Source organism: Mycteria americana, chromosome 16 (assembly GCF_035582795.1).
Source record: "Mycteria americana isolate JAX WOST 10 ecotype Jacksonville Zoo and Gardens chromosome 16, USCA_MyAme_1.0, whole genome shotgun sequence".
Taxonomy (NCBI): domain Eukaryota; kingdom Metazoa; phylum Chordata; class Aves; order Ciconiiformes; family Ciconiidae; genus Mycteria; species Mycteria americana.
In genome coordinates this window covers 5,666,068-5,680,435 of record NC_134380.1, presented here as the reverse complement: position 1 = coordinate 5,680,435, position 14,368 = coordinate 5,666,068, and the positions used below count along the sequence as shown (strand labels likewise).

Here is a 14,368-nt window from a genome sequence, read left to right as displayed (position 1 = left end):
ACCCAGAAACATCTGCTGTTTCCACCAACCCTCAGAGCCCTGGGGATACTTCTAAGGGGTCCACAAAAAGAAGATGTTACTGTATTATCTGCATGGCCCTGAAAAATTGCATGTTATCCATAAACCAAATACCCAGGATGATACCTCCCAGCACCAGCAAGACCCCAAGAGTGGTGAAACTCCTCTGTCTTCTGTGGCAGGAGAGAAAGCTCCAACTTGTACATAACCTATTCCCTGTCCCCAACCACCTAGGAAGCCCCTTCCAGTCCTCACTGCTGCTATTGCGGGCACCACATTCACGACAGTCTCTCCTCCTCCACCTGCCCAAATGAAAAACCCCCCACAGCCCCTCTCCTCCCTTCCTCACACCCAGAAGGATTCAGCATCAGCAGCTTCCCTTTATTTTCTGACCAACAGTCCCCTTAAGGATTTTCTCCCCCTGTCCAGGGTCCACCGCTTGATTTAGTGATTTCTCCAACCCCAAGCTCACGCATGCACTCAGCTGCTGCCAGAGCTCTCGCAGACTTTGGGGACCCCAGGTGAACGGCGAGTCAGAGCCTCATTTTGTAGATGGGGAAACTTGAGATCTCAAAACCAAGCTGTGCAAGGCTGCACGGGCAGGTACAGGACCGAGCATGCCGACCGCTGCAAGGTCACTGCCACTAGTGTTTGCAGCGTGCCTGGAGTGATGTTAGTGGGCTGGGAATTTAACAGAAACCTCCTCCCTGCAGATATCCACATCTCCTCCCTTCTTCTCCACATCTCTGCATCCCTCACCTTGGGAAGCTTCCCTGGGAAGTCCTGCGGGATTACTGTTCAGTTATTGATTTGGAGCGTTTCTCTAATCCCAAAACACCATTGGGGCTCCTGGGGGAACGACGAGGCAAACGCCTTCCCTAGCGTCTTCACAAGTGTCCGAACACAAGGACCCCCATGTTCCGATCCCGCAGCCCCAAACATTCAGCTTGGCCATATCTCACTTCCCTCAGGGGAAAACCCTCCGAACCATCAGACAAACAAGTCCAGCCAGCTGGAAACAAGCAGTAATGCTGCAGCTTATCAGCCCTTCGGGTGGCTGTAGAAGTGCACGGAAAGAAAATTCAGCTGGCTGCTGCTTTGGGAAATATTAAGAGAAAGAAAAAAAAAAAAAAAAAGAGGGTGTAACATCCTGTTTCTTACCCTGATGCAGAGCAGGAGCCGTTTCATTACCTTTGTATAGCTCGCCTGATTTCAAGGACAATTAAGAACATTTCCCTCACGTGGTTTTCTGCCAAGTAAATTGAGATTTGGGATTTTGCCTGTCCCAAAAGAGGCGGTTTAATTGCCACCCCACCAGAAAAGAATAAGGGAAGAGGGAGGCGAGGAGGCTACCCATCTCCCTGCCCACATGTTGTGGTTAAAAAGGAGCCAGTGTGTGGCTTTGGAAACCACTGGATGTTTCCTGAGCTCAGGAACTTTCTTTGCAGACTGAAAACAAACTTCAGGAAACACACGGAAAAGGGGAGGCTGGGTTTTCACATGGACAGTGAAAACACTACAAAATATGAGGTGACCTACTTACTCAGAGCCTCCGTGAGTTCATATTAAAGAAAACATTTGTCTTTCATCTCTCTGCCCTTGCATTGCCAGCACCGTGACCCTGGGCTCGCAGGGTGAAAGCAGCCTGTCAAGTGCACCTCTGCTCCGAACGTGCTTGCTCCAGCGTGCCCCGTGCGCGCAGCAAGTACCCGTCTCCTCCCTGCCAGCTCCCCGCGAGCCTTGCTGCCTGAAGCGGGGAGAAGGCTGCTCTGGTGGTTTTGGCCACCGTGGCAGCATCCTGGGCTGGTGACAGACTGCCCGTGCCATCCCCGTGTGCCCAAGGGGAATCTCTCCTCACGGGCTTGCCAGGCAGCAGCTCAGTGGCCTGAGTTGGGCTAGGACCAAGCGACGCGCAGGAGACACAGCGAAGGAAGGGGCGAGGTTTCTCCCCAGCAAAGCCGGGGCACCACCGTTATTCCCAGCTGCACACCGCTCGCCTCCTCATCATCAAGCTGAGCCATTCCTTTACCCAGTCCCATTAAAACACCTCAGAAATGGTGTAAATAATAGCCTCGGGAGAGGAGTCGGTGGCTGTCTGCAGGAGGTGCTTAGGGGGGATGCTGGGGGAGCCACGACCCATGGCCAGGGGCTGTCGTCTCCGCCTGCTCCCGAGCCACAGCCGCTTCGGGGTGATGCACAGCAGTGCTGGAGCAGCCCTGAACAGGGCTGAACTGAAGGAGACAGACCCTGGCAGAGCAGCATTACTGAGCATCCGTTTGGCAGGATACGTCCATCATTCCTCAGCCAGGTCTCCCACAGTCCCACACAGTAACATCCCCGATCACCAGCGCTGCGAGGAAGCCTAAAGGGGTGGAATAAGCGTCTTTTGGGAACCTCATCTCCAAAGGCGCTTCCCCCACCTTGCAGGCACAGCACCAGGATTAAAATTTGATTCTCTGTGGCATTAGGTGTAATCCTCCCGAGCCAGGGGATTGCCACACAGCGCCTTAAAAAGGGCAAGCGGAAAGTGGGGCAGGGAAGGGGGAACGTCCCAAGCTCTCCTGCTGCCCACGGCCACCCCGGGCAGGGGCTCTTGGGGACATCCCAGCATCTCCAGGGCTGCTCAGGAGAGCAGAGTCCCCTTCAGACACACACTCTTGCTTGGCACCATCTGTTTCATTTTCTTACAAGCGCAGCATTTGTCACCCCAATTAGTCAATTAATCATTTTCCAATCAACTGATTGGCTAATCAGTTAAACAGTTAAATCAGTTAAACTAAAGCCCTTGGAGATCGTCCTGAACGCGAGCAAGGAGCTTTTGGGGCAGCTTCATCACAAAGCTACCCGATGGCAAACAGCCCAAGGGCATCTGGGGAAGCAAACAGGGGCTGCTGCCGGGGTAGGAATTTCCTCTGCATTTCCTGGAGGAAGGAGACCATCCCCAAGCACTCGGGGCTTCAGTCCCTCAGACCCGTCCGTACCCTCCCCGCAGGGTGCTGGCTTGCTCAGCACTCACCATCTTCATCCTCCGGCTCTCTCATCACCAGCTTCTCGTGTTCTGAATCCAGATCTTCCTCCTGCAGAAGTTAAAAACAGAGCAGCTGTGAGAGAAGGTGCTGTGCTGAATAACCCCTGCTCAGCCAGGGCACCAGAGCCTGCAGGGCAGGGAGGCAGAGACTGGAGCTCCCGAGGCCAGGGCTGGGTACCCCTTCCCCGCCTCCTTCACAGAACGGGCCAAAATGATGCTCACTAATGAGCGAGGTTCGTTAGCCTGCTTTCTTCTCACTTCTCAGCGAGGGGGATTTGGCCTTGCTTACTGCATTCCCACCCAAAGCCTGCGAAGTGCAAGTGCCTCCCCGTAATCGAGGGGATATTGAGGTTTTTGAGAAGAACCTGCTATCCCGGTGTCCCCAGCCACAGCCTTGTGCCCGAGCACCCTCCCAGGCTGGACCCCCTGCCAGCACCCCCCTGCGCCCCCCACCCTGCCCAGGGGACTGAGCCACAAGCCGCAGGGAATTCTCCTGTGTGCCCCCAGGCCAGGCGTGGATGGACCATCCCAGCGCTAGGAAAAGGCAGGTCCCCAGCAAAAGCTGCCTTGCAGCCACGGGCCAAGCAGCTGCTCTGAAGCACAGGAGCAGTCGCCAGCCGGGACCAGTGGTCGAAGGCGACGCTGGGGGGTTCGTGCTGGGACCCCGCCAGGAGCCCTCCCAGCCTCGCCTGGCAGCAACCCCCCGAGACACCGCTGGCTGCTGGCCACGGACCCCCAGCCCCTCGCTCTTCCAAGACGTGCCTGCCCACACGCGCTGCGGTGGCACAGCCGATCTCTGGAGCACAGACAGCAGCAGCACGTTATTTTTATAAGTGCAAAGCAATTTTGGAAGTTTTGGGGGTTGCCTCCTACAAGCTACGACAAGCTTGGGGTTGCCTCCTACAAGCTACGACAAGCTTTATCGAGCCCAGATTCCTTCTCTTTGTGGTACACGCAGCAGAGCGTCACGCAAACAGCAAACAGGGAGGGAGAGGACTGCTCCAGCTCTGGAGATAAGACAGGGACATATGGCAATGACCCCACATACGTGCCTTCCTCCCGCAAAGCACAGCGCCCAGCACCCTGGCTGCAAACCCCCGCGAGCTGAGCCCGGGGGTCGACAGCACCCCGAAGCACACGTCCTCCGGCATCCTCCCCGGCCCCATGCATTTGATTCGAAATGACGGGGCTTGCGTGCAAAGGGCAAAGCACGTGGGAGAGAGGGGAAGGAACATGGAGGGAGCCCGGCAAGCCACCACACTGTTGAGGACAAGGGAAAAGTCAGGGTGATGGAGACCCGAGGGAAATGAAGACGGTCCGGGAAGGACCCTGCGCAGAGCTGAGCGCTGGCTTTGCAGTACACGGCTTTAGATAAACTGCTGGAGTGCGGTATGCAGCCCTGACCGAGAACTAGGTTAGTTTGTCATCGGTGAGGAATGCGCATTATTCACAGCCATTTGGCTTCTTCTCGCCACCCTGCTCTCGGGCTCCCCAGAAGGACATGCCGCCGAGACCCCCACCCCCTGCACCCACCACTGTTTTGGGCCACGCTCCCAGACATGGGCACTTCCCACTGGACACCCGGGCTTCCCCCAGGGATGGCTGGGAGCAGGGCAGCACCCAAAGGAGAGGCCTCAGGGAGGGTGTGGGGAGGGGACGCTCAGCCCTGGCCCGGGGGACTCAGCCACAAGCCTGGGGCAGTGGTTCCCCATCACATCCGTCTCTCCCTGTGAGCCGGGATGCCCCCAGGGAGACCCGACCTTCCAGGAGCTGGCACAAGAAGCAATATTTTAGCCTGTTCCCTGCCCAGGCGTTAGGAACTGAGCGTTTCTGAGCATTTAACAGTGGAAGCAAGTAGGAAATATGGGTGCCAGACCTCTAAGGAAGGAAAATATCTCCGCTCCAACCCAGAGGAAGAAACATTTGATGGGAGCAGAGAGGGAGCAGCTGGGGATGCCAGGCTGGCAGGCGACAGCAACGTGCTGTGGCTGTGGCTGTGCTGGGAACCCCGGCTCGTGGCAGCCGGTAGCTCGCTGCAGCGCAACGTTTTTCTGCTTGGATGGCTTAGAGGCAGATGCCAGCACCTCCCTTCCCCCTGTGCTGCGGCCCCAGCCTCGACATCCCCGTCCGTCTGCCTCGCCGGGGCTGCTCGCTCCCTCGCGCCCATTGCTGCCCCACCGCCAGAGCCCCCCAGGCTGCCTTAGCGTGATCCCACTCGCTGCCCCCCCAGGAGCCAGGCATCGCTCCCCGCACATCGGAGAAGCACGTTTGCACCTGGAGCACTGTTTCTCTCTGTTTTAAATGGACCAAGCCATTAAAAGCCCCCCCAAACCCCCCTGGGGGGAGCACAGCAGGCAAGCTTTGCCCCCTCCCCCCCGCCATGGCCACTGCTACCCCGGGATGATCTCCCACCCATGCAGGGACACCAGCACACCGTTCGCTGTGCCACCCTCCCCAGGCCAGCTGTCCATCCCATGCACCTCTGCCTTGCTGGAAAGCACTGCATGGCCGCATCCATCCTCCGCTTGTCCTGTGTGCCCGAGGCTGGACCCAGGTGAGGCACCCAGAGGTGGTATCTGGAAAGAGGCAAAAGCTTTGAGCACAAACGCCGCCGAGCCCTCCCCGTGCTCAACCAACCAGCCCCAGCAGCACCCGCACATGTGGACTAATCTCTGGATGCGGCCAGCAGCCCACCTTGCCCCGGTGCCCGAGCCCATGCCGCCTCCGACCCGTGTGCCAAGCCATGGCATGGCTGCTAGAGTGAGGAACACCAGAGACCTTCAATGCCCAGCTCCAAACCCCTGGAGACAGGGTTTGGAGCTCATGAGCTGCCCTCTGCAGCTGCCCCAGCCTTGCAAGTAGCCATTGGCGAGGGGGCACAGCTTGGCCAGCACTTGGCCAGCTTGGCTCGCACTTGGCCAGCTTGGCTCGGCTGCCCGGGTGTCCTGGCAGGGCTGGAGGCAGCTGCCTGGGATGCTGATGCAGCAGATCAGGGCTAGCAGGAGGGAAGAGGAGAGGAACAGCACAGTATGCTCAGTTCGTTAATGCTTGCAGGGCCTGCTCTGCCAGCTGCCTTCTCCATCACAGGGTAATACTCCCTTGAAACCCTCCCGTCCTCCTGCTGCAATCCCGGAGCCAGGGCTTCCCTGAGCTCTCCGCCCTCCATCAGCTTTGAACGCAGAATGGCCTCGACCCTCGTGCAAAGCCTTCCTTCCCCTGCCCTCTCCCGGCCCAAATGCTTCTCAGCTGAACCTTTGCCCACTGCACCAGGAGGGCGGCCGCGGAGGAGGATACGCGTGGGCAGGGAGCGAGGACATCGGGTCCCTTGGCCTTGCAGCAAAAATACCAGTGCTGGGCTGGGAGCAGGCTCCGGGCTGGCTTGAAAAACGGTCGGCAAGGACAAAACCCCCACCCTGAGCCTGGCTGTGCCCGCAGCCCCTGCCAGCCGGGGCGGAGGGGAGCGTCCCGACAGCCCCAGGGAGCCTGCCCCAAATTTCAGGGCGTCTCAGCCCTGCTGTGGCCGGTGGGTGCTGCTGTGTCAGTTCCCCTCGCAGCCGTGGGGTAGGAGCAGCTGAGCCGGGGGCTGCCGTGCCCCAGGCACAGGACGCTCTGCAAGAGCAGGGCAGTGTCCTGCAGCCAAAAAATGGAGGGGGACGGTGTTGGGGCAACACTGGGAGACTTGACAACCAAAGAGGACACTATGGCACCCCAGGCACTGCTCTTCTATATAAAACACAGCCCAGGGGCAATACAGGGAGACTGTTTTGAGCAGTGGGGAGCGAGGGAAGCATGGACCGGGACCAGACAGCAGCAGGAGCTGCTGGACAAGCAGAGACCCCAGTGCTCCAGCCGCCAGCCCACAAGGCAGCATCTCTCCGTGGTTGCATGCCGAACAAGAAGGCCTCCCCGCAGAAAAAAAAAGGGTGACAAGAAGCGCTGCAGGGAGACCACGCACATCATTATCTGGGAGCGTCTGGAGGAGACTTGACACAGGCTGCCCAGGCCAGCTGCTGCGGCAAACAAAGATCGCATTGCCACCGGCATCGGCAAGGGGACGCGTTCGGCGGCAGCTGCCTGGCCCCGAGGCCACGCGGGGTGGGGAACATGCCCTGCACTCCCTGCCTGCTCCTGCTTGTGGGCAGGAGGGACCCAGCCCACTTCACAGCACATCCCGTGCCCGCTTACGTCTGAATCATACCTCTGCACAGCTTGCCAGGGGCTTTGGAAAGCCTAGCACCCACCATCGCAGGGTTAAAATCCAACAAGTCATTTACCTTAAATACCAATGCCGCAATACGTCTGTCCTGGCTTTTGGCAGCTCTTGGCTTTAGGGCTGAAGCATTTGTTGGATCATCAGAAACATGTTTTTGCCCTTTAGCTTCCACAGCCAACAAGCGAGACGCCCGCGCATGAAGCTGACTCAGGAGCGAGGACAAGACCCCCAGGGACATTTTGGGCACGGGCAGCACCAACCACAGACAGCCCCAAGTTACCCAGCAGAAGACGGCTCAGACACAGGAGCTTGGTGTTGTCCCTCCAAAATCCTCCTTCGTGGCTCTGCTGCCACGCAAGCCCTTTCCCAGCCCTTATGGGAGATGGAAGCCAGGCTCCCCATCACAGCATCATCTGGTTTTCAGCTCATTTCTGGCCATTTCCTCCCTGCTTCCTCCATCCCCAGCACAAACCCCTCTGAGCAATGGGTTTCCCTTCTCGGAAGGCACACGAGGAGCCCGTGGGGCTGATGTGTTCCTCTCCCTGTCCTCAGTCATAGGGACAGCCCCGGCATCTATGGGCAGGATGGGGACAAACGAGTGACCCACTCCCGCTCCGGGAAAAGGGAAGATCCCAGGCTGCAAAGCAGAGGAAGAAAATTGTCTTGGATTAAACTCCTGGGCCCTGCGTGTTGCCATTTATGGCTGCACTTTCTGCTCCAAGCCTGATGCAAGATGTTGCAAGAGGGAAAGAAAGCAGACAGGAGACAGCCAGCCAGAAAGAGAAAAGCCAGGAGGAAAAGGGGAAGGAAGAAGCCTTTAAAAAAAAAAAAAAATAATAATGTTGGGCAGAGTTTAGCAAAGCAAAGCAGCTGCTATGTCGGCTGCTCCCTTTCACCCCACCGCTGGTGCTCTTCATCCTCCCACCAGCCAGAGAAGCAGCTGCTACAGAAGGAGAGCAGTTTTCCTGCCCCGGGCGATGGTCCTGCCAGCCCCGGGGTGCCTGGCGGGGACGCGCCTCGTGCAGAGGCAGCGCTTCCCAGGTCTGACCCCCCCAGAACGCGGGGAGCATCTGCTCCCACCCGTCCCCCCATCACCACCGCAGGCAAGGACGAGCCACAGAGCGGCCAGAGCCCCGCTGAAGCTCCGGGGCCATCCAGTCCCCGGCGAGGGGTCAGGCAGCACCAGCTCTAATTAGGAAAACACTGGCGCATCCCACAGCAGGGTGAGGAGTCCCGGTTCAGGAGCACCCATCCCCACAGGCAGTGCCATGCTCCAGCGCAGCACCCCCAGCAGCGCACCCAGCCAGCTTGTCTGGTGCTCTCCCGTTTTTGCTCTGGCCTCTGGCAAGCAAATGCCACAGGCACCAACACTGGGACATCCCTGGCTGCCACGGATGGCCAGATGGCATCCTTGGGCAGGGAGCAGGGCCTCAAAGCCTTACCCTGCGGCCGTTCACATGGGTGGGCACTTCAGAAGGCAAAGAGCCCTCGTGGTCTCTGCTCCAGCAGTGCACCAGCTCTGGGCAGGCTCCTGGGGCCATACCCAGTCCAGAAGGGACTGAGCAGCAGCCCGACCTCCCCGACCCACTGGAGGGGACACAATGTAAAGCCCAACGCAACCGTGCCCCACACCGTGTCCCAGCACCAGCCCCGTGCTCCAGCCCCAGGACTGGGATGGAGCGGAGAGCACGACGCATGCACAGGCTCCCTGGGGAGGTGACACATGTCCTGCCTTGCTTCCCAATTTGCAGACACTGCAAGAGATGATGCATTCGTTATCGGCACGGACTGCACCGGGTGAGAGCCAGGGCACATCCGAGCAGTTACGGGTCCAGCAGCAGAGCCCCGCATCCCGCTGGCAGGGGCCTGTGCTGCTGCTGAGGCTGCGACGAGGGGTAGCACATCACCGCGTCCCTCCCCACCGCGCTGCAGGACGGCAGAGCTCCTGCCCCAGCCCTGCGGCAGCACAGAGGCAGCCTGCACAGCCGCCAATTAAAGCCAGACTAATTAGACACCCTCTCCCTTCCAGCACCGGGAAGGCAGGCAGGAGGTGTTAGAGGGGGAGATGCTGACTTCTTAAATTTAAAGAGAGTCCCTGCTGGGAGCTGGGCGGTTTGTGCTTCTGCCGCCTGGTGTGTCCAGGGGTGCCGAGAGCCCCTGGGAAGGCACAGATGGGGGTGGGGGGCACAGGGAAAAGGTGCCGGGGGCTTTGCAGAAGAGGCAGGTGACATCCCCTTCGTGCCTTTGCTACCTGGGTGACAGCACAGCACAGCACGCTGTCCTGAACAGGCAGGGTTTACACGACTTGCCCTGGCCAGGACGAGCTGGGCACCTCCGAGTGAGAGGCCCCCCCTTGCCAGATCACCTCCAGGGCTGTCCCCTCTCTCCCCACTGTCACCCACTTGACCCTGCTCTGTTTGAAGCTGCCAACTGTGGTTAACCCTTGGCAAACCAGCCAGGCTGCTCTGGCCGGCAAAGAGCCTGGCACTGCCCGCTTGCCCTCCCCATCTCCAGAGCATCCTGGCCAGGATGGCATCCCAGCGGCGGCTCTGGACCACCACTGAAAACCCTGCCCTGTCCCTGCCATCTGCCATTTCCACGACAGAAATACTCATTAGAGAATTGAAGTTTTCTGACCGTTCCTTGCAAAAACAAGACTCAGCAGCCCCAGCAATGCTGCAGTTCCCACCCAACAGCTTTTCATTAGGGGATCGCTTTGACAGCGCTGCCTCGTCCGTTAACGAGCTGGGGATGGGGATGAGAACAGACAGCGACACACTAATTAACTTTTTTTCAGTGATGGAAGCCAGCAGAGACAAGGGGAACCACTACCAGCAGTTAATGGAAACAAGGACTGCTGGGCTCCTGTCCCTGCTCTGCCACTGCTTCATTTTACAGCCATGGGCATGATGCTGCAATGGTCCGTTCCTCCCAGAGAGGGGCAGGGAAGCCTCGACCCACACTGATTTTAGCAGCCGGTTGCACATCACAAGCTGCCTTGGCAGGAGGTGGGAGCAGGAGGGAGACTGAGCCACATCGCTGCCCCAGCTCAGGGTGCTCAGCACATACTGGTTTGCGTGGGCAGGCAGAAGGGAAGGAAGGAGGCAGTGGGATGCACAGCTCCAGCCAGCCATTAAACACATCAAGGCTGCTCTCCCTGAGCGGGTTCATCCATCAGCATTTTGGTCTAGTAGTTAATGGCTGCAGTGAATCTGAACCAGCCCGGCGCAGTACGTGCTGAGCAAACAGGAGAGAGAAAAAAAAAGGAAAGAAAGCTCTCCAAGTGCCGAGCACAGCTCTCTGCTTGCTGATGTACCGAGTCAACCAAGAACCCCTGAGCCTGCAGCAGCCCCGACACTGCTGGGAGTCCGCAGCCAAGCGGACGGCATCTGGGAGCCTCGTCTGCTGAGTCACATCAGGGGACCTCGGCCCTCAGCAGAGCCAAGACGGGTTTGATAGGGCACATTTCCACCAGCAGCCGCCTGCAAAGCACTCGCTGCTCTGCCCAAGGCCAGTCCCATCCCTGCCTGTAACATCTGCTGGGCTTGGCCTAAGCAGTGCTGGAGGAAGAGGATGAAGCAACTTAGAGAATGTTTGCAGGGAGCAAAACCAGGGAACCCAGGGGAGACTCTGCAGAGCTGTGGATGGTCTCCCCGACTCTGCCCGCAGGATCGGCCCCAGCATCAGCAGCCCAGGCACTACTCCCCACTCACACGTGCGCGGTGCCCGCTGGAAACGCACGTACTCCCTCCGCCATGCCACCCAGCCCTTGGGACTGCCAGCCCCGGCCAGGCAGCCTGTGCCGAGCAGTCCTGGCAGCTGCAAGATCACGCGCGGGCCGGTGCTCCCAAACACTTACTCAGCAGCGAGAAGCATCCCTCCCCCTTCCTGCTGCTCTCCACCACCACCCAGATCGCAGCCACCGCCTGGTCCCCGTCCTTCCCGAAGAGATGCTGCTCAGGTCCAGGGCAACTCACCCTGCCTTGCTCCCACAGCGAGGCAACCATTCCCAGGAGGAAAAACTGGCCAGGACCCTACTCATGGGGCCCAGCCAGGCTTCTGGAGGGCACAAGACCCCCTGGGCCTTGAGTAAGGGCTCACCTCCAGGCATGCAAAACCCTTTTATCACACTGTGCCCAAGCGGGGATAAAGGAGCTGAGCCCATCTCTGAAGGCAATAAGCATTGCAGCAGAGCCTGTTCAAGGAAATCGGGACTGAAGAGCAGCCAGAGGGGAGGAGAAACATTCCCCAGAAGACTCAAGCTAGCGAGACAGCAGAGGAACCCGTGAGCTCTGGCAGCACTGGATACAGCCATCTGTCCCAAGAGGGTGCTGCACTTCATCGGGGAGCGCTGGGTGTGCCCCGGGCCCCACAGCAGCTCCAGCCGAGCGGCCAGCTTTGCTGCCAAGCTAGCCCAGCCAGGACCCAGCCAGCTAACGGCAGCCCAGGGGCTCTCCAGCTTGACAAAGATCCTGGTACCCAAAGGCACCAATAAATCATGTGGCAGAGGGACAGATGTGGCTTCCAGGACGCTGGGATGAGGGAGGAGGCTGCTCGAGAGCCGAACCCACGGCCGAGGGGTGCCAGGAAGGGGGGAAGAGAGAGCTCTGAGGCTCAGAAACAACAAGGGGAGGTGAGGAGGAGCACAGGGAGGCAGAGCCGTGTCCCGGCCCCGAGAGCGGGTTAGGAGGGCTCACCCCTGGGCATTGCAGAGCATCACGGTAAGGAGGGGGTGCGCAACCCCCTGGGACTTGCCCAAGGCCATCCAGTGAGTCAGTGGTGATGCTTTCCAAGGCGAGGGTTGTCTGCGCACTGCCCAGCAGCCTGGATACAGTCGCTGAGGATTACAAATGCTGCTAATAATAGCCAGCAGGCGCCTGGGCCCCAGGCCTGCGCTCCCCAGCTGAAACACGCTGCCTGCACGCAGACGAGGCATCGCTCCTGGATTTCTGAGCCACCCCGCACTCACTTCCCCCCACTGGGACAAGGGGCCGCCCCGGGAGAAGGCCACCAACACCACGAGTTCAGGCACCTCAGGTTGTCACCGAGTCCCATCCGAGCCCGGCAAGAGCAGAGCAAGCTCTTTCACAGATGCTGGGTCGCCCTTTTATTTTTAAACAAGATCCGGTGCTGGAGGAGGATTTACCGGGCATTTATAGGCATCGCTGCCCTCCCCCCCCCCAGCCCCCCCAGTTCAGCCAGGGGTCAGACCCTGGGGCCAGCGTCCTGCCGGGGCTGGGAGGGAGGGGGAAGCCAGTCCCTTCCCTGGGGCAGGCAAGGACAGCCGGCCGGGAGGAGCCTCGGGGAACCTTGTGCTGGCAAGGGGACAGTTTGCTGCAACCCACAGAAAGAGGATGCAGACGGGAAGAATAAACACACCCACCCCCCCAGCACCTGGATTAGCTCTTGGGAGAAGGAAAAGCCCACTCCCAGGCGCTGGACGTGCAGACAGGGGAGGCTCACACAGACGAACGCTTCTCTTAAACCTTCGCTATCTTGATTATTTGCAAAAGCATACCTTGGGGGCCGTGGTGGAAAGGAGCCCGAAACGCCCCCCCACCGCTGCCGCCCTCGGGGACAACGGGCTTGTCCCCACCCGAGGGCAAACCCCGGCGTTTGCCGGGACCTCCCTCGCCCTGGAGGAAAACCCCGGGCGCTGCGCTCCCGCCCCGCCACCCCCGGGCACCGGCCCCTCCCGCGGGGACGGAGGCAGCCGGGAAGGGACAACGCGGGGGGGGGACAGCGGCTTCGGGGAGCCCGGCGGGCCCGGGGGACGGGGAGAGGCTCCGCAGGGAGCCGGCCTTACCTTGCTCTCCGCATCCTCCCGGTGCCCGGGCTCCCGGGGCTCGGCGGGCGGCTGCCGGGGGATGCTCTCGGCCGCAGCGGGGCCGGGCTCGGCCGCGGGGCCCGGCTCGGCCGCCGCCTCCCGCTGCTCGCCGGCCGCCTCCTTCCCCTCCTCGCCCGCCCCGACCTCCTCCACCGGCACCCGGCCCCCCTCGGCCTCCGGCCCCTCGGCCGCGGCCGGTCCCGCTCCCTCCGGCGCCGCCGCCGCTTCGCCCCCGGGGCCGCCCTCCCGGGCCGGCTCAGCCGCCGCCGGCTCCCGGGGCCGCTCCGCCGCCCGCTCCCCCGCGCCTCCCCGCAGCCTCACGAAGACGGAGGCGAGGACGAGGGCCAGGACGGTGAAGAGCAGCGAGACGGCCAGGTACAAGTCCACGGCCACGTCCATCCTGCCCTGCCGCCGGAGCCCGCCCGACCCGACTGCGCGGCCGCGGAGGGTGCGCGGCCAGCCCGCTCAGCCTGCGGCGGGGCTGGGCAGGCTCTCAGCCGGCTTTACCCGGCGTCATCTGCCTGGGCCCTGCCCACAGCCCCGGCCCCCCCTCTCCCCGGCCTCGGCACCCACCTCCCGCACGGAGCCGGCAGCCAGAGCCATCCCCCCCTGCCCGCCGGGGATGCCACCCGCGCCCACTCACAGCCACGGGTGGGATCTGGGCGAGGGGGACCGGGCGAGGAAGGCTGCCTGCAAGCAGCCCGGCCCTGCCCGATGTGAGTGTCCGGCTCCGGACAGGAGGATCTTGCGTTAGACACTGCCCTATATCCAAAAAGTCGTTCCCAAACGTTCTGCGCACGCACTTGCATCACTTGTAACTGTTTGACTCGGAAAGGTCTCTGTCTCCCGGGATGCTCGCCGTGGGCAGGCGGGCACCCACAGCTCGGTGAGCTCAGCATGACTGCAGGGAGCTCTGTGCAGGCTGGGGTGTCAGCTGGCCTCCATATAGTGCTTGATGAGCACTTGCACCTTGGCTGGGTAGCGGAGGAGCTGGCAGGGCAAGGGAAGGCTGTCCTGACTCTCCTCGGTGAGGAGCATCTGGCAGCGCATCTACGCCAAGCTTCAGAGCGTTGCTCCACCTTCCCCAGGAGCTGCAGGTGATATCGGTGGCACGTTTGTGCCATAAACTGCTGCCGCACCCACCAGGTAAGTGGGTGCTGAGAGTAGCAGGGCTGCGAGAGCCGCCCCCCAAGCGCCCTGCTGCTGGGGCGTCTGAAAAACAGGAGGCTCAAAAGCCAGAATGTACCCAAAAGCCACCACAAGCTGGCAAGGAGACTGGCCA

General features: G+C 60.7%; 1 protein-coding gene across 4 annotated transcripts in view; it reads right to left on the bottom strand.

Annotated features, from left to right (window-relative positions):
• MXRA7 (matrix remodeling associated 7) overlaps positions 1 to 13,601 on the bottom strand; it is a 30,500-nt gene extending 16,899 nt beyond the window's left edge. The window contains exons 1-3 of one of the 4 annotated variants that reach the window (XM_075519114.1): positions 13,066 to 13,598; positions 5,527 to 5,622; positions 3,035 to 3,095 (exon numbers count right to left, since the gene is read on the bottom strand). In XM_075519114.1, the coding sequence (XP_075375229.1) occupies positions 3,035 to 3,095; positions 5,527 to 5,622; positions 13,066 to 13,485 (577 nt within the window). In that variant the 5' untranslated portion in view covers positions 13,486 to 13,598. Of the gene's footprint in view, positions 1 to 3,034; positions 3,096 to 5,526; positions 5,623 to 13,065 lie in introns of all 4 variants that reach the window. The other 3 variants (XM_075519116.1, XM_075519115.1, XM_075519117.1) reach the window with 3 other exon arrangements.
• Between the last annotated feature and the right edge of the window lie 767 nt (positions 13,602 to 14,368).